The sequence below is a fragment of the Danio rerio genome, chromosome 12 (genome assembly GCF_049306965.1).
Source record: "Danio rerio strain Tuebingen ecotype United States chromosome 12, GRCz12tu, whole genome shotgun sequence".
Classification (NCBI taxonomy): Eukaryota; Metazoa; Chordata; class Actinopteri; order Cypriniformes; family Danionidae; genus Danio; species Danio rerio.
In genome coordinates, this window is record NC_133187.1 from 6952101 (window position 1) to 6977406 (window position 25306).

At 36.6% G+C, this 25306-nt stretch overlaps 1 protein-coding gene across 3 annotated transcripts in view; it reads left to right on the forward strand.

Annotated features, from left to right (window-relative positions):
* prkg1 (protein kinase cGMP-dependent 1) overlaps positions 1–25306 on the forward strand; it is a 248018-nt gene that overhangs the window by 202338 nt on the left and 20374 nt on the right. For all 3 annotated transcript variants that reach the window (XM_073918140.1, XM_073918139.1, XM_073918141.1), the window contains exons 8-9: positions 5298–5363; positions 15489–15563. In XM_073918140.1, coding sequence (XP_073774241.1) covers positions 5298–5363; positions 15489–15563 — 141 coding nt within the window. The remainder of the gene's footprint in view (positions 1–5297; positions 5364–15488; positions 15564–25306) is intronic.

Sequence of the window (25306 nt, forward strand, 5' to 3'; positions counted from 1 at the left end):
TTAGCTCCAACTTGCTTCAAAACACCTGCCTGGATGTTTCAAGTACACGTAGTTGATTAGCTGTTCAGGTGTGTTTGATTAGAGTTGGAGCTGCAGGACACCAGCCCTCCAGAAACAAGTTTGGTGACCCCTGTACTAAATTAGTTTAGGTAGTTCTGCATATGCATGTCATCTTTCATATTTTTAAAGTACACTCACTGGCCACTTTATTAGGTGCACCTGTCCAATGTTCTAAACAGCCAACCACATAGCTGCAACTCAATCATTTAGGCATGTAGACATGGTCAAGACGCATCCAAGTGGCGCAATGTGCTCACGCCTGCACCCAGTTAAAAACATCGTCCAATTGACGGAGAAATCCATAAATAAAACTTGTATCAGAGTTGCAGCAATGTTTTGTCAGCTTGTCATCATCTGAGAAAATGGTTGATGGTCGTCTAGCAATTTACAAACAACTACCCCCTTGTGCTGTGATAAAACTGACCCTTCGCTAAGCCACGCCCAAAAACAGCCACCCACCAATCGTGGCTTAGCAACTCTAGCTATGTGCAGGGGCTGTCAAGCTTTCGAGCGAGTAAATATGGATTGTGCAAATCTGATACCCGGTATCCTTAAAGTTTGGTTGGGATGGTGGAATTTTTTCCCTTTTCAAAACCTAAAACCCAAGAGGAGACATGCCAGCGTGGATCAAGCTCTGTGAGGGGCGCTAAAGAAGTGGAGCTAAGTTGGTTTTGTTTTGATATTTCTGACACATTCAGTGATAGACCGACGACAATAACTCACACCTCTTACCCTAAACAGATCTAAACTGTGTTTCCTACAAAAACACAAAGATGGTTATGTTTCACAGCTGTCTTATTCCTTTTTTTCGCTTGATATTGTGAGAAATACTCTGTTTAAGCCTTTGCCGTAACGTTAGTAACTTAGCCATACTAATAGCGAATAGGTCATAATGACATGAGTTATTGATCTGGAAAATACGAATCTGCAAATCTGTTGCTAACTTTACTGAACTTCATATTTTCATCTTATTTCAAGCTACGAATATTTGATATTACAAATCAACAGAACAAAACCAAGATATGATCACAAACTGAGCAGCTGCGATCCATATACTTTACCAGCAGCTGTTTTTCAGTCATTTATAAAGAGCACACAAACATACTGACAGTTATAGGTAACTTACTGCACATTGTTATGGGTCAATGATGCTAATATTCGGCACAAATCCATCAGTTTCCCTTTCTGGCTGTTCTTTCTATGAATGAACTATGTACAGTAAAAGCACTGTCATGCGTGTTTACAATTAATCTATCAGGCTTTTTGGCTAAAAATAGAGAAATCACGGTTTCATTAGTTATTATTAGATTATTTTTAAATTTCACCTCTCCTGCTGTGCATGAACTAAGCTGTTGAACGTTAACGTTTGAGGCAGCTAGGCTAAGCTAGCTTCAATTTGGATTGATTTATTCTCTAATCTGTTGCCTATTATAAGGTGAATATACCCCTGTAATGCAGGCTGCAGTCCTTTTTTGTCTGGCTTTCTCAGATATTTCACCTGTTCGTCAAACATGACAATATATCCCTGGCAATGTCTGACACCGGCGCACACACTTCGAAAAAGCCTTGCCAGGCACAAAAGCTTGACCGGCGCAGCAACAGTAACTAAGGAGGGCGGGGCTTAGAGAAGGGTCCATTGTCAAGCATTGACGAGTCCGCAAAGTCCGCAAGTTCAAGCAAAGATAATACAGAAATTATGTTCCGAATTCTGATATTTTCTTACAGTAGTAGTTATGTACACTTGGGAAAATGGTACATATTTTTTAACTATATATATAAAGTTATAGTCATTAATAAAATAAATAAAGTTATACATATTAATAAAACATATGCAATCTGCACCCTCGAAATGAAAGTACAAAGACTGCCACCTGGTGGTGCAAAGAGAAAACTTATTGATATGAACTTTTTAGATCACTTTAGTACAAATCGAGTATAATAGAAATGCACAATATGTGACTTTTTTTAAAGCAATAATACATTTATGCAGTCATAAACATGTTTTGATAGTTAATATGCCAGTGATTTGATCCTTCACAAAAGTTGCAGATGCCTTTACCAATATGAAAATGCTTTTGTAAACAACCAGTTATTCTTTACACCGATTAAAAAACGCCTACTATAATAAAGAAAATCTTTTCTAAATGTAGAACTAAATACATTGATTTGCATTGAAATACATGATGAATACTCTTGACACATGAAAAGCCTGCAGCTCACAACAAATGTGGAAGGTTATTGCGTGTCATATTTAACAAGCCGTTTACTGCTAATTTGATGTAATTTTGATGTAAAGATAATTGAATATTAATCAGATGATGTCATTACGCTGCTGTGCCAGCAGCCAATCGTTGCATTGCTGATCATGATTTCGAGGATCGATAGATCTGTCCTTCACAACACACGCAGCGATCTCAGATCAGTTTATCCAGACATTCTATCTGATTCGCGAACTTGTTTGAAGAACCAAATTAGCGAGAGATCAGTTATCAAGATTAAAAGATCCAGGATCTGCCAAATAATCTTGGATCATTTAAGCGAGGTACGAAGAACGGACCCCAGATTTGCACTCTGTAAGTCATGTTCAGAAGTTATGCTTTCAGGCCACCTGTTGTTGTTGTATACACTCCCCTTCCCCATATCACACAATCACAATTAGGGTTTGATTTTTGATGAATAATCAAATTATTATTCTATTTAACCAGTTTCATTCACAAAATTATATTGTGACCTCAAATTGACCTTTCACTGCACTTGAAAGCACAGTAACATGTTAAAAATGATTTAGCTAAATCCAAAATGGTAAACTTTATCTCATGTTTACTGTACTTTTTTTATTGTTACTATTAGTCTGGATGAAGTGTGGGTTTATTGTACCGTAGATGTTGCTATTTCATTATATGACAGAGTATTCAGCTTTTAGTGGGACATTTCTTTTCCAAACTGCTGCTACAAACAATAACCAACATCAGTAAACATTGCCAGATTCGTATTCATCAGTTTCAGATAAAAGTGAATGCTGTTTATTTTTCAAAGCGGAGCCAAAAGGTGTAAACGGCAATGTAATATGTGTTGTAGAAATGCTGCCACGGTGCATGTTTTGCCAAAGAGCCTGTGTTGATATTAAGAGTTAAAAGGCACTTCCTGTTTGTGCCTGAAGCCAATCAGCATCGCCACCTGGTCATTGTGAATTGGCATTGAACAGCTGCTTGGAACTGTCATTCTGGTTCACCACACACACACACATGCACACACGCACACACGCACACACACACGGTTGTATTGAACTTCAAGCCAGCAAAGAGGACAGTCTGTGCCTTCATCCTTCCTGTATACATGGAGTTTAATTCCTGTGAATGTTTGTCAGACTGCAGTGATGAAGACTCCAGTGACAGTGAGGCTCTGTGTTCGTGTGTGTGTGTGCGAATTACAGGGATAAGTGTTTAGGTGGTCTTAAAGGTTTCTATCAGGGTACACACACCGGTGCTGCAAGTTGGCGGCTGTCTGCGGCGCCCAGGCACGACTCAGGACACTGTTCAAATATCTGCCGCGCCACAGAGCGTCATCTGAATAGTTTCATTTTAAATAACATGCGAATGTGCGCATCTAGTGTGCGATGCTTCTGACTGTCATGTTTTTCTGAAACAGTATAATAGTTCATGACTTGTTACTTCAGTCTTGTTCAGGATGTTTGCATGCAGATATAAATCAGCTACAATGGGCCTGAGAAGCTGATCATTGGTCTGCTCTTCATGTGAATTACACATTTCTAATTGCTTTATACTTAAATTTCATGATATATATATCGATATATATCATTATATCTACCTATCGTGCAATACTTGAAGGTGACCTTAATTTTTGCTGCTGCAATATACACTCACCGGCCACTTTATCAGGTACACCTTACTAGTACCACATTGGACCGTCTTTTGCCTTCAGAACTACCTTAATCCTTCCTGGCATAGATTCAACAAAGTACTGGAAATATTCCTTAGAGAATTTTATCAATATTGACAGGATAGCATCACTGCAGATTTGTCAGCTACACATCCATGATGTAAATCTCCCGTTCCATCACATCCCAAAGGTGCTCTATTGGATTGAGATCTGGTGATTGTGGAGGCCATTTAAATACAGTGAACTCATTGTCATGTTCAAAAAACCAGTCTGACATGATTCGCACTTTATGACATGGTTCGTCATCCCTGGCATTCCTACCCACACCCTAAACCCAACTTCCACCTTAATAACTATTACATAATAAGCAGCAGGGCTGCACAATAATCAGCATTGATATCGAAATGTGCACATCTGCAATAGTCACATCGTAAGATCTGCAATGTTGATTTAGGACTATGAAAACCCTAAAAGTTTAAAACATTCAGGCAAGAAACTTTAGTTTAACTTTGATTTTAAACAAAATGTAACTACTTAAACTGTAAATTGTTTGCAGAGTTATTTTAAATGTTCAATTAAATGTTAAATTTTCTTACTTGAATGCAATTTGATTACCTTAAAAATGTACATGCGATTTTTCAGGTTTTTTATTTTTAATAAATTTGCAACAATTTAAATTCTTTTTTCACATTGTCATCACGGAGTATTGTGTGTAGAAGTGTGAGGAAATAAATTAATATAATCCCTTTTGGAATAAGGCTGTTCCATAAAAAATAAATTGTGGAAAAACTGAAGCGAACACGTTCCAGATGCACTGTGTGTGTGTGTAAATATATATATATGTATATATATATATATATATTTTTTTTTTATTATTATTATTATTATTATTATTATTATTATTATTTATTGCAATATACATAGCAGAAATACAAAATTTCCCTTTTTTTTTTTCGATATCCAGCAGCCCTTATAAGCTGCTAATTGGCAGTTTGTTTACTAAAAGACTTGGTTAATGGTTTTTTAATAGCATGAATTGTGACTTGAAAAAAAGTGGTAACAAAGAAAAGTACTAATAGAATGAAAATAGCTATTAGTCCATTTGATGAATCAAATTGATTTTAAATTAGACTTGGCACTTAGTCCAGTTCCACAGAATCAATTACATCTGCTACTATTTTTTGGTATACCAAATGAAGATATTAACCTTTAAACATTAACAGATTTTATTTACGAGCCTCTATCCTCATTCCAAATGAACACCATGAACACAGTACTTTGGCCCTGTGAGATTGATGTGTTTTTGTGTGTGTGTGTGTGTGTGTGTGTCTCTGCAGAGAAGACATCAGGACGGCTAATGTCATCGCTGCTGAAGCGGTTACCTGCCTCGTCATCGACAGAGAGTGAGTTTTTCTGTCTTCTTATTCAACTCAAGTTTATTTGTATAGCACTTTCCAAGAATAGAGTGGAGAAACTATGACGTCATATTTTAGGCTAATCGGCTGCTAGCATAAAACTGGTTCCCTCGATAAAATCCCAATAAGATTTTGCCATAAGCTTTTTGAAGATTGCAAATAATAAGCTCTGTGTTCAAACACAGTTTATTACACTTACACGTCTTGTCCAGCTGGATAATCCTCACAAGAAAAAACAACTTTGAGCACTTTTGGATCTTAAATGCAAACGCAAGAACTGACAAGCTAACATTAGGCTATAAACAGACTACAGTGCCCTCGGGGCGCTCGTCTGTGACGTCAGCCCCAATCAAGCTTATTTTTAGAAATAATGTCCATGACAAAGAGTTAATCTATCTGTTTAATATATTAGAATCCACGCTATATATTATAAACAAATAAATACGCAAATACACATAGACCTATGTGCCTTTTGGATTGTTTTTACGTGGGGAAATGCATCTGTTTTGCTTTGTTTAAATGTGCCAACATAGAATTATCATAAGACATATTTAAATAAGTGTATCGCTCGCGTGCACAAAGCCTGCTTACCTTAACAGATGACAGAAATGAGGCATGAGGAACAAGTCTATCAAATGCCCTTTAAGTTCCATAATGGATAGAGAACAACATTCAGTACTCTTTTTATGTCACGAAGTACAGCGAAAATCAGCCTATACAGTCACATATGCTATACATTTTATAGAGGAGAGTAAATATTGCAGTTATGACAGAGTTAAATGTGTTCAGATGAAGGAAAAAAACGACGAAAAATCCCCTTGATCACGTTAAAATGACAGTTAACATGCATGTATTTTTACACATTTATTCACATGTTTGCATTACTGAGAGCAGGACAGAGACAGACTGCATGGGTAAGCAGTATCTTCATAATATCTTTTTAATTAAGTTTAGTTTAATTTAATTAAATGATCAACAAATTAATCTGTCTCGACAGCCTTTACGAGGGAAGGAATTACCTACACACAATATGAAATCCCAATTAGAAAAATACTACAAACTATAAAATACTGTTCACAAAAATACTTAAATAACAGACAAATCCAAATGCCCAACGCAAGCGAGCTGCGCTCCAGATCAGCTTGATGACGTATAATGTCTACGACACCGCCTGTAGTCCCATTTAGCAACTTGATAGCAACCGTCTTTTTAAAGATGCATAACCTATTTAAAAAAAACAAGAGTGTGCTGTAGCTGATGTGTTTCATGTTGTAGAACAAAACGTGAAAGTATCTTGAATTTGTGTTAGCCACGAACCTTATTTAAGCGATTTTACTGAAATCCCATTTTAAAAACCCATTGACTTTGGGAGGAGGGAACCGGAACTGCTAAAATGTTAACTCGCCTCCGGGTTTTTGCATACAATTTGACGTCATAGTTCCTCCACTCTAAAGCACTTTACAAAAGGGTCACATTATAGTTATAGTATTACAATCAAAATCAGAAAATGTATTAGTTACCATAACTTCTTTAGTTGCTAATTACTTTAATTAACTAGTAACTAATAGCTTTTAACAGTTAAAGTTATTATATATAAAACTAGTTAGCCTCCAGTTATACAGCATAGGTGATGTCTATGTGAACATGTTCAATGAAGTGTATAAAGTGTATGTGTTGTCCTGAAGTCGCATCTTTTCGCAGGTCTCGCAGTTCATATGTGTGCAGATGCTGTGAAATACGATTAGTCTTATCTTCTCCACCGTGAGTCCACTAATTGACCGCTGCTAATTTCTAATGACCTCTCGCGACTTTCACTGCGGCAAGTTTATGCTAGTTTATGCCTGAGAGCAAAATCTTCTAGTTACCATCCTTAAACAGCAGACTGTCAGAAAACACGCTCTGTGCTGGTTTGAGTGGCACAGCGTGTGGCGACACAGTCAGCGGGACACACAAACCTCTCGTCCCTGCAGACATCCAGAGTTTCCTTCCATTTGAGGAAGAGATCAAATAAGTGCAGACTGACTTTGACTTTCTCTGCTGGAAATCAGCAGTTATCTCAATCCTGTCAGTTTGAGGGTTTACACTAATGCTTATTAAAATACTCTAGTTATTGTAATAATGTAATATTCTGCCTGACCTGTGATCAGTGGGGATTGTAACTATACTGAGTCCTGCAGTCGAATCCCTGTAGGAATGGAGCACTGCTGTGGTAGTCAATATTTCAGCAGCTTGGCATGTAGCAGTATTTTTGTGTTGTTCGTTTTCTCCGTTGAGATTTTAGAGAAATGTTTTACAGTAGTTTTGAGCAGAGGGGAGATGCTGTCACTGCACTCCAATGCTTTCATTAGGTGTTTGCTCAAAGACTGGAAAAGCGTGATGCTTTGTATTTGTGAGCTGCCCATTATATAGCAGTTTTCTTCCTGATTTAGTAAGGTATTATAAGTATTTTACACAAAATTTTCAACTTATCCAACTTAAAAACTGGTTCAGTTCCTGTTGTAAGAAACTATTTGCATGTGTCATGCTTTAGCGTAAAATCTGAAGCTAAATAGAACTTAACTAAAAAGTTAAAAGTGTCAAGTGCAACTAATTTGATCATACGCAATGATTTTAATCAAAATATGCAATGGGGTATATGCCGAGCTAATGTGTTACTGATAAACTTCCAGTGATCTGTTAGTGTTTTTTTTATTTTATTTTATATGGTTCCTTTTGCAGCATCGATGTTGTAATGTAATTCAAATACAATCAGTTAAACAGACTTTGGCATTAATTTAAATGCTCAAGCGTAAAACAAGACAAAAAGTCGTTTGCTCACACGCTACCATCAGAATCGGCAGGCTAGTGCAGAAGCTCCATTAAATATACTGGGGTAAAATAAATGCTCATATTATAAAGACACGATGGGGAAAAACGTAATTTATTGCAGTGCTTCTTGTACAATCTGAGACCCACTTTATATCGGATATCACTCAGCCAGTGGAGATAGCTGATTTTTAAAGAAAACAGACCTTAAACGTGCCGATTTTGCATTGGCATACAATTCACCAGAAACGATTAACCCAGGTACAGGCAAATTAAAAGTCCTATTAGCATGCTTCGGCATATACCCTATTAAAATATTAGTTGGTTAAATTGAGTGAATGGAAAATATACTGACATACAGTTAAAGGCAAAAATATTAGCCCTCCTGTAAAATATTTATTAGATGGCAACTACAATTAGGCATGGGCCGGTATAAGATTCTGACAATATATGATAACCTTGGATATAAAAATCACGGCTTCACGGTATAGAGAATACTGCTCTAAAATGTATTCTATTTAAATGTCTGGGTAAAAAACTAAACCTTTTTCCCCTTTGTATATTTTAATTTGGGAAACATTTAAAATATTTTGGAGCAGCAAACATGTCAGGCTAAATAATTCTAATCAATTCTGCTGTCTTCATTTGTTTCAAAAACACAAGTTTATTTACAATATAAAATGGCATTTTTTTAATATATCTGAGGTACTTTTGTCTTAAAAAAATGAAACAAAGGAAATAAAAAAGTTTTACTCATACCTCAGGAACGGTATTACAGAAAATTTTGACGGTTTTAAAACCTTGACGTTTAAAAAAATTATAATAATAATAATTATGCGTACGATAACAGCGATGTGATCAGTAAATTGATTTTAATAGGCTAAACCTTTTTTTTTACTTTCAATTTTCTAATGTTTGTTATGTATACTATCATTTGAAGCTAATTTCCTCTCCATCTTTGTAACGGTTGTTCAGGGCGAATCCAGTACTTTTATTTCCCAATGTTGACAGGTATAGTTTAATTACTTGCTTTTCTGACACACATAGCCTACTCTAATGCACAGTAAGCTGATCTAATTTCTAATTTAAATAAGTAAATTCAATTCATATATTCAAAATACAAGTTAATGTTTAAATTTTAAAGATATACAAATAAGTCATACATACATGCAACATATATTTGACAAAATTGATCAAAAATAATTTATATATGAATATGATGATATATAGCCTATATTTATGAGGTCCAAGGAACATTTCCAGGTTTTGATGAACAGGCTACTTTATGATAATACTTTACATTTAAGTGCAGCAGTTTTCTTTTCACTTTTAAGTACATTGCCATTTTTAATTAACTTTCAAAAGCACATTTTAATTTAAATGTTGAGGTTTTATTTATCTTTTTTTATCAGCACAGCAGTGTTAATGTTCAAACAACTTATAATGTTTAAAGTGGCTGACAATAATAAATATTCATAATAATAAGGCCTGCTACACAACTGTATTTCAATACCAGTAATGGCCATGGTGGTACTTGGGGAGAGAAAAAATTTCTGAGGTGGTACTTGATGAAAAAAGTTTGAGAACCACTGGTGTAAGGGATGGTCAACAGTTTAATTAAAGATGTATTTACAGAAATTAATTATAGATGTAATTACAGGCAGTTGCTTCATCAGTCATGTACAATGTAAAAACATGTATTTGCACAATAAGTACATTGTAACAAATGATTAATTTCAGTGTAACTACATATTAGTTAAGGCCACTTAATATAAAGTAGAACCGACCATTTTTTTGCCATAATTTTGCCTTTAAATTAAGAATTTTGCAGAATCGCAACATTTTTGTTGATTTTGCATTGGATTCAAAAATTGCGAAAAACTAGGGAGTCTGAAAAATAACACATGCCACACTAGATGCACATACTGATGTGCATTCAACATTATGCAGTTGAGCAGGCTTGACAAACCAACTGTAGAAACATTCTTCTTTCTGTATATAAAAAAACCTCCCCTTCCTTACTCTAGCACTTCATTCTCTAAACCAGGGGTGTCCAAACTCAGTCCTGGAGAGTCGGTGTCTTGGAGAGTTTAGCTCCAACCCTAATCAAACACACTGGAACCACTTAATCAAGCTCTTACTAGATGTACTAGAAACTTCCTGGCAGGTGTGTTAAAGCGAGTTGAAACTAAACTCAGCAGGACACGGGCCCTCCAGGACCGAGTTTGGACATCCCTGCTCAAAACCATAACAGTTCCTTTGTATAATTAGCACTTCTAGCATCTATTGCTTCTTCTTGTTGAATCGCTTAATGCTGCTTCTATTGAAAGTCGCTTTAGACAAAAGCATCTGCTGAATGACTAAACGTAACTGCTAACCTATGCAACTTGTCCTTTAAGATTAGTGTCAAACAATTAAATAGCGTATATCTCAGTGAAGTAGTATGTGATGGCAGGAATATAAGCACACGTGTGACATTGGGTGCAAACTGTTACAACAGCTCTGCTACTAATTCTGGGGCTTGCCTTGAGGCCGTGCTAAGAATACATGATGAAATGGGTCAACAGTGCAGTGATATAAAGTCTTTCACACTTTTAAATGTCCATCAAATCATCATTATGGCTCGGGTTACTGGAGTCCTGCCTGACCTCAGCCGCCAACACACAAACGACTGCATAAATCACAGCCGGATCAAACAAAACGATGCCATTAAGTTTTAAAGGGTGCCATTCATCCTACATTTCAGCTCTTAACCTGGATTTTTTTTTTCCTCTTTTAGATTCGATGTTTCATCTGAGTTCTAATAAAAATGTGAGATAATGTGCAAATTGTCTGGCGGATGAGTCACATCCTGAAGCCCAGCAGCTGCAGTAATAAACACTATTACTGGATGCAGATCTCTGATCTGTAACAACAACCACATTCAAATATTTATCTGATTTAATTAGAGGAGGAGGAAAAATAAGAGCTAACCTATCATCTTTAACAGTGGTTAACTATGACAGTAGATGCCAGATGGTTTACTTTAAGGAAGGAGATCATACAAACAGTGACTATGTTTACATGGACATCAGTGATCAAAGTATTTGCCTTAATCTGAATAAGACAAGAATATGATGAAGCTGTTTATATGAGTTACTTTTTAAATGCTTCTTTCAAGATCCTATTTTACATATTATAGCACACAGTTTGATTAACCCAGGGGTTTCCAAAATCGGTCCTGGAGGGCCGATGTCCTGCATATTTTAGTTCCAACCCCAATTAAACACACCTGAACCAGCTGACCAAGCTCTTTCAAGGTATACTAAAAACTTCCGAGGAGGTGTGTTGAAGGAAGTTAAAGCTAAAAAATGCAGGACAACAGCCCTCCAGGACCAAGTTTGGACACCCCTGGATTAACCCTTGTGCACTGTTCAAAAATGGACTTCCCTTTTGTTATGTTAGGGATGAAAACATGCACTGAATTAAACTGCTGTAAACATGCATCAGTTAATTTATTTAATTTTATTTTTTGCATAAATCTGTTAATCATCCTCAGTCCTGATCAAAACAGCTAAATGTTTAGCGCTTTAATTGCCAAATTCATAAATGACGTCACTGATTTGGTGAAATAAAACACAAAATGACATGTTTTCAATATAAAAGGTAATTGAGGACGTGATTTTTTTCTACCTTATATCAAAGTCTTGGACATGTGAATGATTAGTAATAGGGATGTCCCAATCAGGTTTTTTGCCCTCATTTGATTGAGTATCTCTTCCGATACCGAAACCTGATCTGATACTTCTATAATAAATAAAAAACAGAATGAATAAGAGCGAAGAAACAGTCCCAGGATGGAGTCAATCCATTGTGTGGTAAGCCTTAGAAGACATGGGAGCTACGGGCGAACTCCAGATGTCTGTATTGAATGAAACATGCGGCCCATCTTATAACAGGACAAGTAGGTCGGCACCAGTGGTGTTGTGGTTAGTGTGTCAACACATGCACACCGGTGTTCATGGCGACCCGAGTTCGATTCCGCTTCGTGGTCCAATGCCGACCCTTCCCCTCTCTGCTCCCCATGCTTTCCTGGTAATTCTCTCTACTGTTCTATCGAATACAGGTAAAAACCCCTAAAAATTTATTATAACAGGACAAGTAGTTTGTCAGAAGTCTTCTTATAAAGGGCTGGCAAAGCTTTCTCTGTGAAATAGTAGCGAGACGGCATTTCAAATTGAGGTTCAACGTTTGTTTTTGAGGCTTCTTATCAGATTGATTGTGTTAAATGTTGTCTTTTCTCTTCTACCTCCTGCAATGCCAAGATTGCATATCACACAATGCTGGCAATGTAGTCGACATCAACTTTTTGTGTGGAGTCAAAAAGGTCTAACTCTGTGCCACCGCATTATATATATATATATATATATATATATATATATATATATATATATATATATATATATATATATATATAGTACTCGTCAGAAGGTAACGTCCGATTCTGATTGAGTCTAAAATCGTGTGATCCGGCACGATTTCTGATCATGTGATCGGATATAGACATCCCTAATAAGTAACAACATCGGCTTTGATGCATTCCTAGATTTTTATTTTTTCTTCCTAATTTACTGTTTGTGGCTGTTTTTGCCCCATTGACCACAATAACCACATTCGATGGTGCATAAACACACAGTCTTCGTTTTTGTTTACTCCATGTAGTTCTGTGAGCTAAGATGCTTATTTTGATTTTCTCAGTAGCATCAAGGTAAGTGCGCTCACACACTCGCAGACACACATACATACATTTGAATTTGTTGTTATACTCCATTTATAATCCAGAAATTAAAAGGGTTATCTAAAATTATCTAAAGGGTTTATGGTGACAACTGATGATCAACAGTAAAAATTACACAGTTGACCTCTTCCCAAGGGGGAAAACCACCGACAATCAAAAATGTATGATTATGTGGTGTCATGGTTTTGTAAAAAAATGTGGTTATAATGAAAGTCAATGGGGCAAAAACAGCTGCCAACAGTAAATTAGGGAGAAAAAAATTTAAATCAATCAAAAGCAATGCATTCAAAGGCAATGTTGTTTGACATGTCCAAGACTTTGATATAAATCCAGTCCACAATTACTTTTTATATTGAAAATGTGTCATTTTGTGTATTTTATAATTTATTTTGTCATTTTTTGTCAAATTTATTTTTGTAATTTTGGGTATTTTATAACTCCTACAATTTTCTAAACAAATTAGTAGTTTTGATCAGGGCTGAGGTTTATTTATGCAAAAAAAAAAAAAAAAAAAGTTATCAGATGCATGTTTATAGCAGTTTAATTCAGCGGATGTTTTCATCTCTAACATAACAAAAGGGTAGTTCATTTGAACAGTGCACAAGGGTTAAAGGTTAATAAAAAAATTGCATTACTTGTAAGTAACTTATGGAATGATGAATAGTTTGCCATGGTCTTGTATTAAAACTCATTTCTTTTTATTGGCGATTAATAATAAACACATTTTCTGTGTGTCAGTTACTAACCTCTAAATCAAACACTATTTATTTCTGCATAAACTACCAAAACATTGAAACCAAAATCACTTTTTACAGTATATCAATCTCAAAGCATATTGTATACTGTTGATAATTAGTTTAAGCAATTCAGTCAGAAACCATAATGTTATAACACTAAATGCTTATTACATGTTATTTTTCATGTGATACATGGTCTTCCTAGCATGTTCCATCAGTTCATCAGTTATATTTAAGTCTCTTGGCAATGTGCGCTTTACGTAAGTGACATAGTAACATTAAAAACAAAACATCAAACAAAAAGTCTTGTACTTTGTTTCCCCCCGTTTTTGATTTTGTGCACAGAATTATAATTAATATATAATTAATTGCCTTGAAAAAGGGTTTATAAAACTGTGTTTTGCAGAGATTAGACTCAAAGGCTTTAGCAAACTGCTGCTTTTATAATTATTCTTTTGTAAATATTCATTTAAAAGCTTTCATTTTTCAGCAGAATGTAGATAACATAGTTATTCTGCATAATTAATTTCGATTTTGAAATATATCTTAGATTTTTTTTTTTTAAAGGCAGGGAGTCCTGCTGTTTGGCAATTGCTTATGTCTTCCAACCTAAAGGCACAAAGTAGTCGAAACCCAAAATACTGTACTTCAGCATTTTTCTTTTTGCCCTCATCATTTATCTGTGCTACAATTGAACTGCATATTGTGGGAATATTATTTTACGCTTCCTCGTTCCAGACCTTAAAAGAACTAGTTTTGTGTGCCAGATGTTTTAAGTGCAACTTTTTAGTAACTATTGCTTAACATTTATTTATTTATTTTCTTGTCGGCTTAGTCCCTTTATTAATCCGGGGTCGCCACAGCGGAATGAACCGCCAACTTATCCAGCACATTTTTACGCATCGGATGCCCTTCCAGCCGCAACCCATCTCTGGGAAACATCCACGCACACATTTATACACCACGGACAATTTAGCCTAACCAATTCACCTCTACCACATGTCTTTGACTGTGGGGGAAACCGGAGCACCTGGAGAAAACCCATGCGAATGCAGGGCAAACATCCAAACTCCTATTGCTTAACATATATATTGAAAATTATTCAAATTCTTAAAAACTAATAAACTAATAAATAAATAATAGAAAATAAAAATAAATTTAGATACATTTTACAAACAAAACTCTTTATGGCTAAAATCACATTGCAAAAAATTCATGATTTCGAATAATTGATTCATGTTGTTCCAGCACAAATAGATTAGGTTTATTTATTTATTTTTGGACAAATTTAAGTGGATTGAACAAAATAATTGCATTCAAGTCCCAGATGATCCAGTTGGCATTTCTGTCCTGGTGCTCCAGTTTTCCCTACAGTCCAAACACACGCGCTATAGGTGAATTGGGTAAACTAAATTGGTCAGAGTATCAGTGTGTGTGAGTGTGAATGGGTGTTTCCCAGTACTGGGCTGCGGCTGGAGGGCATCCGCTGTGTAAAACATATGCAGTAATAGTTGGTGGTTCATTCTGCTGTGGTGACCTCTAATAAGTCAGAAACTAAGTCGAAGAAAAATTTATGTTTTTTTAATGAAATATTTCACTCAACTTTCTAGCAACGCTCTCTTTTTCTTCCTCTGTATTTCTTTATCGCATCATTCCTTATGTAATCGAATAATCAGATATTCATTCTCATTAAGTGTCTTGGCCTTGTCCTTTTTTTAACTTCCATATTTTTTTTTCTTTACAAAATGGATGAGGGTAATCACTCACATCTTTTTTTTATATATATATTTGCAGATCCTTCAAACACTTGATTGGAGGTCTTGACGATGTCTCAAACAAAGGCTATGATGATGCTGGCGCCAAAGCAAAGTAAGTCCAACACTCGACATCTTTTGATGATATTATCAGACTGTATGGAGCCATATACATGAAACTGATTCTTTGTGATTCAGTCAAGGATGGTGCATTCATAAAATCAAGCTCGTACAGTGTTTCATTCCCCCTCCCCCTTACTTTCTACACTCTAAAACCTACAACAACAAAGTATAGAGAATCAAGACACAAAGTAAACTCTCTGCCTTCATTAATAACACTTTTGTCTGCTCTGTGAATTCATCTCTCCTGTAATAAGTTCAGCCTGAATGATGAAAGTCCACAGGCAGAAATTAATTGGTCTTTGTCTATTTTTTATTTGATTTGCATGTCTGGTCATGACTTCGACCTCCTTGTGGCTATAATTATCTCAGCTAGACAGGTTTTCAGGAATGAAGAACAAAATATGAACAAATGCGTTATAGTTCTCACCATATCTAGAGACACGTCCAGATTGCCCATGATGGATTTCAAAATAACACAGATTATTATTAGAAACGATGCTATCAAAAGTGCAAAATGTAGGGCTAAGTCAGCTGAGAACTTATAGTGCTGTGTTTCGAAACAGAAAATGAAAATACTCTGAAGCAGCAGCTAATTTAGTCGTTTCTACAACTTAAATAATTCCCAACTTCCTGCGGCGTGAACATGATGGGCTTTGATGTATACAGTCTTACAGATCAGTACAGGTTGTTTAGCTCTTTTGTCAGAATTTGAACGATTGAGTATATCATGATTAAGGTAATGACTAGATGATGTTTGAACAAGCCATGTCAGTGACTTGGATTTTAAGCTAAGCAACATGCCAAAGCAACATGGAAACCTGCAGTGATCCAAGTGTGCCCTCTTGTGGCTACATTAGATATACATGTCCAGTTCAAATTAGTTTTCTCTTGACAGTGTAGAATACTGTTTGGTTTTAATTATATGTTCATTGTTTTTAAATTGCTGTAGACTGATAAACCTAGTTCAACAAGGCATGGAGTGTTATGTTGCACTAAAATGAATTAGTGTTCTATTTTACAAGGTTTGTGCCCAGTACAGCGGCCTGAAGAAGTATAATTATATGCAAGTAACTTGCAGATACTGTATGAGGGGGTGGTTTCAATATGCATGCAATTATATAGCTGCATGTTGTTGAGTGCAAGCTGTAAATAGATGTGATAATAGATGCGTGTTTAATGAAGAGAGTGCTTGTTAAAAGGCCAGACATGAGCACGAGTTGAGGCTGAAGTGCTGAATTATCAAACACAAATTAACCAGTAGCTGTAGTCTGTCTTTTTTTTTTTTTTACTTAAAAATATCTTACGGATTAATTCATCAACAAACAAACAAACAAACAAACAAAAATACTATCGTCATTTACTCATCTATGTATTTTTCCAATCCTTATGACTTCCCAACCCAAAAAGTGACATTTTGAGACCTGGTTTGTTTTGGTTAAATTCGATTTGAACTGATTTTTTTCCAGTACACAGTGAACAGTACTAGTATATCACTGACAAATGATGTGGATTAAATACTGAGCTGATAACCATTTCCCCTGATATTTTAGTTTTTAGTAGCTGAATCACCATTGTTCTCTGATCAGTCAAATGGGTATGTTGCACTGTGACAAGATACTCTATACAGCACAAAATAATAGCACTGAATGATGTTATAAATGCCTAACATCCATTATTTTTGACTGGAGGCTTGTGTTAAATTATTTACACATTACCATTTTGGAACATATGGTTGCTTATTTTTAAAGAGCCCCTATTATGCATTTAAAAAGGTCATATTTTGGTTTTGAGGGTCTATTACAACAGGCTGATGTGCATGGAAGGTCAAAAAATACTTTCATTGTCTCATTTATTTTTACCTTATTCTCCCATCGACTCCCATATGATTCGTTCAGCAATTTATTTGTCTCCAAACCCCTCCTTAGGGCAATGCTAATCTGCGCTGATTGGTCCGATGACCCAGTCTATTGCGATTGTTCGACTGCATTTAGCGTGAGACAGAGAAAAACACCCACCACGACTTATCAACAATTTTAAGTAGTCAAATAGCAGATTGTATGTGTGAGCCCAATGCAGGAGCGCATTAAAGCAATGCAGTTTAACACCAGCATATTGCTGTATTCGCAACCATGACACACATTCAGTATTAATCCACACAGTGGCAAAAGCTGAACTATTTTACAACTTGACCACACCAAGAGTGTAGGAACAGCTGACGCTGGCAATGACAAACGGCAGTGGAACTCGAGTTCACAAACACATTTAAATCTGTAAGGAAAGTGGCACGCGTCATGTTTTCAACGTGGTTTTAGACGCGATATAAGAATATAAAGAGTTAAGCAGATACAGTAAAAGCCACGTAGAGCAGTTACGAGTAACAAAACACAATTAAATACACATTTTAAAAGCTAAAGAAAACAGGGAGGCAACCATTTTAATCGCACTTAAGTTACTTACACTTGTGAAATGGAGGAAGAAACTGATCCATGAACTGTGTACTGTAAAGTTCATGTCAAGCTCTGACAGCCCCATACATCAAAAGTCTTTTCTGATCCATCCTTCAACAAACGGCTGACGAATCCCCCGTTGTAAGCATGTAGATTGCTGAAGCACTTATCAGAAAAATGGGAACACAGCATAAGACTGGTGTTATAATGTTGAGTTTTTTTTGCAAAAATAAACTTGAACCACTGACTCTTACAGCCTCATCCTTGGGTAGGGAAAATAACACTAAATTTTCCTCACACTTCAGAGCACAGCGTCTTCGAGACATGATTCAACCGGGATCTGCTACAGTGTTTGTGGGTGGGTATTTCAATTTTCCCGGGTCTGTGTGTGCAACGAATGTTCTATTTCAAGTTCTGTATAAACGTCACACCCACACGGCTAAAGATTCATTACATAACGATTTATTTGAACCACTATGAGTCAAGTCTTTTATAGATTAATCAATAGTTTTAAGCACGGTGCACTTTCAGAGTTAAGCCTTAGCTGGATATTTCACCTCACGTAAAGTTGTGCTACACAATGCATGGAAGGTCATTTTCAAAAACCCATAATCTTTCATGATCAGTGTACTCCATTAAGCTTTGCTTCACAATGTTTAAATCACAAAAAAAAACTTAAATGAAACTGAATTCTAAGAGTTAATCTGATTATCTTGATATTATTTCTACTTTTATTTTTGTATATTTTACAAATCAAAACTTGCAAAACTGATACAGAATTTTATTAATCGATAACTGATGCATAAGGGGTCCTGAACAAGCACCCATATATATGTTGAAAGTGTTCTAAGAAAGGCAAGACATGTTGTCTAGAACCACTAAATAATTTGTTGTGCATATGTAAGTATTAAAGTGACCCAACTGAATGAGAACTGATAGGATAAACAATTGCTTGTTCAGTGTATAAGCTCTGAAAACGTCTTTGGTTATTTACTCCCTGTTCTGTGTGGGAATTGAACAATCATTTTTGGCATTTGAGGTGGGTTTGCTAACAAGGACATGTCCTCTAGCATATCTTTTGAACCCAGGGGAGTGTGACTAGCTGGTCTCTGTAACATTTACCAATCTTTTATACCTGTCACGACCAAATTGGTCACAGTGTAACCCCTCACTTTCTACTCTGAGTGAGATTCAAAGCAGTCTTTCCAAACTGGCTGGCAGGCACACTTTGCGAGCCTCATGCATTCTTTAGAAGCCAGAGTTGTGATGTGTACCTATTTACTATTAGTAGCTGGCCTTGTTACATTCACTACCCTAAACCTCGCTCTCATTTGGGTCACAGAACCAATGTAACCCTTCCAGTTATGTATACCCACAACCTCACTGCGAGTGGGATTAAAGTCAGAATTTCAAGCATGGCAGACAGGCACACTTACAAGAATGCAAATAACTGCAGACTCCAGCTCATCTTCTGGGGCTTGGAGAGTAAAGTTTACCTGCTCCACTCTTACTAGCTAGCTTCTGTTTCACTCACTCACTAAAACCTCACTTCTTCTGGGTCACGACACCAATGTCACCCTTCCAGTTATGCTCGCCCGCTCTGAGTGGGATTTGAACTTGAATTTTGGGCATGAGAGACAGGCACACTAACAAGAACACTAGGACCGCAGCCTCTAATGCACCTCTTGATGCCAGGGAAGTGAGGTTTACCTAACAGCTCTCACAAGCTGGCCTCCGTTACACTAAGTATCCTGACCCTTGCTGTCTTCCAGTTCACCAATGTAACCTGTCCTGTTCCCCTTGATCCAAATCTGAGTGGGATTCAAATCAGCATTTTCTGCATCACAGACAGGCACACTAACAGGATCCCTAAAGACTATGTAACCCCTTCTGGTCACTTAATCATGAGCAGGAGTTGAACTAGCATTTTGGCATTAGAGACAATGGCTGTTTCTCAGTATGCTTTTTTTAAGTGATCTTGCGTGCTTGTGTTCATGTAACATCATCATCAACCGCCAAATTTCAATTACAATACTCAAGAATGAAAGGCACATAACAGAACCCAGATGCTTTCTTGATATCGAGGATGCATCAATGAAGACTTGAGCACTGTACTCACTTTAAAAGTCCCGTAAGTCATTGCGACTGAAAAAAGGAGGTGGGGAGTGCAGCATTTTATAGAATTAAGGGTGTTTATTTGCTGAAATTCATATTAAAGCTGCTTAATTTCTACTGTGAAAAGTTTATTTGTAAGGCTTTTGTGCATGTCATATATATACTGAAAATAAATAAAAATCTTAAATGGTTTAACGAATGATATAATAGTTAATGATTTCACATTAAATTGTGTGAAGGTCATGTGACCCTCAGGATAAATGCAGCATATCATTCCTCACAGGATGCGTTCTCTGTTCTCGCGAGATCGTTCTTCCGAAGTAACTTGGCAAGACTGCTCTCTACGAGAACACAAGTCGATTCTCTACCTTCTTGCAATTGAGAAACAGCCAAGCACACCAACAACGACAATAAAAAGACACACCACCTAAGCACATGGTAGTGATGCTTACTCGCACAACTCTTGCTAGCTGGCCTATGTCCCTTCTATTCCCTCGGCCTTAGTCACAGGATATGGAACTTCACTGGTTGTCTTCGCTTTTCTCAGAGTGAGACTCAACTCTGCATTTTCCGCATGAAATGCAGGTCCACTAACAAAGACACTTAAGACTGCCGCTTCCAGCTTCACCATTTGGAGCCAGAGGAGTTATGGTTTACCCACAAAGCTCTAACTTCCTGGTCTCCATTACACTGATGCTCCTTAACTCAATCCCATGCACGTCACAGCAACAGTCACTCTTTTGATTCTAATCACCACATTCGGAACAAGGTTTTGACTGTTGTTTTGGGTATGGAAGATAGACACACTAACACTTGAAACCTTGATAGATTATTCACACAACTGTAACTGGCCTGCTTTACACTCATTGTTGGTATCCTGCAGAGATTAATTCCAACCTTAATTAGACATACCTGAACCAGCTAATGAAGCTCTTTCTAGGTATTTGATTAGGGTTAGAGTTGAACTCTGTTGGACTAAGCTCACCTATTACTACCCTAATTGTTACTTCTCTCCCGGTCACAGCACCAGTGTAACCCTAGCACTTCTAAGTGCTCTGCTCCAAGTAGGATTCAAACTGGTACTTCCAGCATGAGAGGCAGGCACGTTAACAGAGACACTTAAGATTGTAACCTCTTGAAGCCAGGAGAAAGAGGTTTACTTATACAGCTTCCAGCATCCAGGTCTTGGTACTAGTGTATCCCTTATGCTTCTACTTGCCTTGTGGGATGTGAACTAAAGCCAACAAGTATTCGACAGAATCAGCATGCTTGCTGTCCCTCCATCCTCCCAAGATCTAAAGTTGAGGGAAGGAGGAGGCTGAAATTGGCAAACAATTAGCATTATGTGTGGTGCTAAGGCATGATGAAAGGAAATGAGGACGCACAAAAAAGGATTGACTTTTTTCATCAAGTACAACCTCAGAAAAAAATTGTCTCTCCGAGTACCACCAAAATTAGCAGTATTGAAATACAGTAGCGTAGTAGGCCCAGTAAAGCAGCTGCACAGTAAAAAAAAAACCTGGCAGATTACCTCAGAAATATTGGCTATATGTCATATATGGCATATTGTATACATACATTTTGATAAATTTTGAAATGTGTGTAGCATGTACATGACATTTCATTCCTCCGCGTACCACTAGATGAAAGCCTGCGTACCACTAGTGGTACACGTACCACAGTTTAAGAACCACTGCTGTAGGGTAAAGAGCTAGTGTGACTCTTTAGACCAAGTGAGTGAGGTTTAGTCACAGAGCTTCTGATACACTACATATATATACTGCTGATATACTGCTGTGATATAGACGAAACACATCACAGCACTACCTATTTCCAGTAGAAGTGTAGTAGGGATCATAAGTGTCTAATAGTGACATAGAACATAGGTTGCCTTCTGATTCCCACACTGACATTAAACAGGACTCTGATGTTGAAAAAGGTGACCGAGGTCAGTGAATCCAGGAGTCATCTCAAAGGAAGGATGGCACAGTGTAGCACCTATAGTGACCTTCTGCAAACATAATCACTGTACGCTGGCCTTGTTGCCATGGTGGTGTGTGTATTCAGCACCTCATTAGAGCGTCAGGTGTCTCGAGTGCTGAATGCAGCTATGAAGTTGTGTTAATGAAATGCACTGAGCTCACAATAGCAAGTGTCTAAACAGCCTCTATCACCAAAGAGGATTACATTACATTCATTAGTTACTAGGATACTGGACTTTGGATTAATGTGCTTGTGTGCAAGTGTGTTTCATATATGGAGATTGCTTTCTTAATGACTTTAATCTTGGATTTGGTAGGGCTTGATATGTATCACATCCTTTTACTGAGCAATATGTGTCTATGTAAAAGAATCAAGGACAAGCTCATAATAACAGACTGTTATTTTTAAAGAGGTCATTTAATATATATATATATATATATATATATATATATATATATATATATATATATATATATATATATATCACATTATAATTAGTGTAATGATTAGTAATCACAGAAATAAACAGTTCAATTATTATTTACATTATTCATTATTAATAGTATTAACAATAATATTATGCATTTACACTCACCGGCCACTTTATTAGGTACACTACAAACATACTAGTACCGGTTTGGACTTCTTTTGCCTTCAGAGGGTCTGCCTTAATCCTTCGTGGTATAAATTAAGCTGCCTTAATACTTAGTGGCATAAATTTAACAAGGTACTGGAATTATTCCTCAGAGATTTTGGTCCATATTGACATATTAGCATCGCACAGTTGCTGCAGATTTTTCGGCTGCACATCCATGATACTTTCTGAATGGCTAATTTTTCATTACTAAGATAAGTATTGCATTATTTACAAACCATTTGTATTTAAGAGAAGCTGGTGGTTTTTAAAGTCATTCAGAAAGATAAAGTAAATCATTAATAAACTATTATAATCACATTTATTTAACAACATTTCATGCCGTTCAGCCATATAATCTTAAAATGTAAGCAAAATCACCTGTTTTTTCATCACTTTAGACATCACGCTAGAGAATCATTCAGATCCTAGCTTTAAAGTGGCATGTTTTTAAGCAACAGTTTTTGGTGTTTTGACATCAGCTGCAGATGTGAACGAACAGCGGAAGAAAGTAGTTCCTCGAACAAAAGGATTTTTAGACAATTTTTTATACACATGATTATGCTGTCAAACTGTTGTATAAACACAATATCACACTTGTAGTAGTGCGATATGGCTGTATATCATTACTGGTGGGACACTAAGGCACTGGTGCCAATTATACAGCCATATCGCACTGTGATATTGCTCATATATCTTATTATGAGCATACTAATAGTTACCTTTGAGACCTATTCTAAAGTGAGAACTATTTATGCTTTAAAAATCCATTATACATCACAATTTACATCATTTCAATAATAATAATAATACAAGTTAAAACATCTAATTAAAATAGAATACATATTTTAATTAGAAAGAAATTTTGTAATGTATTAATGCACAAAAATGGAAGTTTAAGAATAAAGACTATTCCTTCATTCATTTTCTTTTTAGCTTAGTACCGTTATTAAAAAGGGGTCACCACAGCGGAATGAAACACCAACTTATCCAGCAAGTTTTACGCAGCGGATGCCCTTCCAGCTGCAACCCATCACTGAGAAACCTCCATACACACTCATTCACACACATACACCACGGACAATTTAGCTTACACAATTCACCTATACCACATGTCTTTGGACTTGCGGGGGGAAAACGGAGCACCTGAAGGAAACCCACGCGAACACAACATGTAAACTCCACACAGAAATCCCAACTGAAATAGGCCGAGGCTTGAACCAGCGACCTTCTTGCTGTGAGGCGGCAGCGCTACCCACTGCACCATCACGTTGTCCAGTAAATATTTTTGCTAAATATTTTTATCAAAATTAATTCAGTTATTTTGAATTCATGGCATAACTATTTCCAGGATAACCACTTACAAAAATATTTTGTAAGCATATCCACTTATTAGAATCATTTTTGAAAGATCATGATCATAAATGCTACGCGTTAAGCATTACTATCATAATAACAACGGAAAACATGTTTGATTTAGAAACTAATTTTAAATTACAATAACATTTTCCCTTCAGTATAGTTTTACTGTACTGCAGCCTGCGGTGATCATGCAGAAGAAACTATTTTAAAACTTTTTTCTGACCTCAAAATGTACAATGAATTGTCCTAAAACTAGCCTGAAGCATGTACAACTGACTTGGACTTGTGACAGTGGACTTTTGGCAACAGGTCTATTAAGTCTGATCTGAGGTTACCCCAAAAGCTTGGCCGAGCCGAGCACAGAGACGAAGCAGATGTCATTTCACACTGTGTTGAAGGAGAAAAATTGGGGACACTCTGTTCTGTAGACACATTTCACATTGGCAGCTTGCCGTCAGTCAACCAATACTTTGGGATTACCTTTATTTGTCTTTCTTTGCTTCTGGATGCGTGTTGACCGTGAGCTGGGCATGCGTCGGGGCGGGCAGCTGTCTCCTGTCCCTCTTACTAGCATGTTGTTTTTCCTGGGAATCGCCTGACATAAACAGCCTCTCTATGTGGCAGAGGAGACCCTGCAGAGTCAATCACACAGGTCATTACGTGAGGACATATTACTGAAAATGAATATTACTAAAGTACCATTTTTTAATTGTTATATGAGCAGCGTCCCAAATATTGCTATTCACTTATGCACTATGTATTTATTCGCTTACACACTTGACAGCATAGTACATGTATGTAGTGTCGTCTTAAATGAAATATTAATGGTTTTTTTACTAAGCGGAAATTCTCCGTTTCCCAGATGATTGACGGTTTGGTCAAATTAGGGAAATAAATGACCAAACTACCAAATAATACCTGCCATGAGTATAACCGCGTTCACTATCAGGAGGCGCTATAATCACTCTCGTAAGCGAATTTTGCTTTATAATTCTAAATAAATACAGTAATCCAACATCAGTGCCTGAAAGCTTCCGCTATGTGAGCTTGCAGTGACCGTTCTGTGCGTGAAATGTACAACATTACACAATACTTTTTAACAGTTGAATAAGTGCACCCATTCTTTTTAGAATTACAGAATGAATGCACTACTTAGACTATTTATACAACAAAATGGCATAGAATAGTGCACAA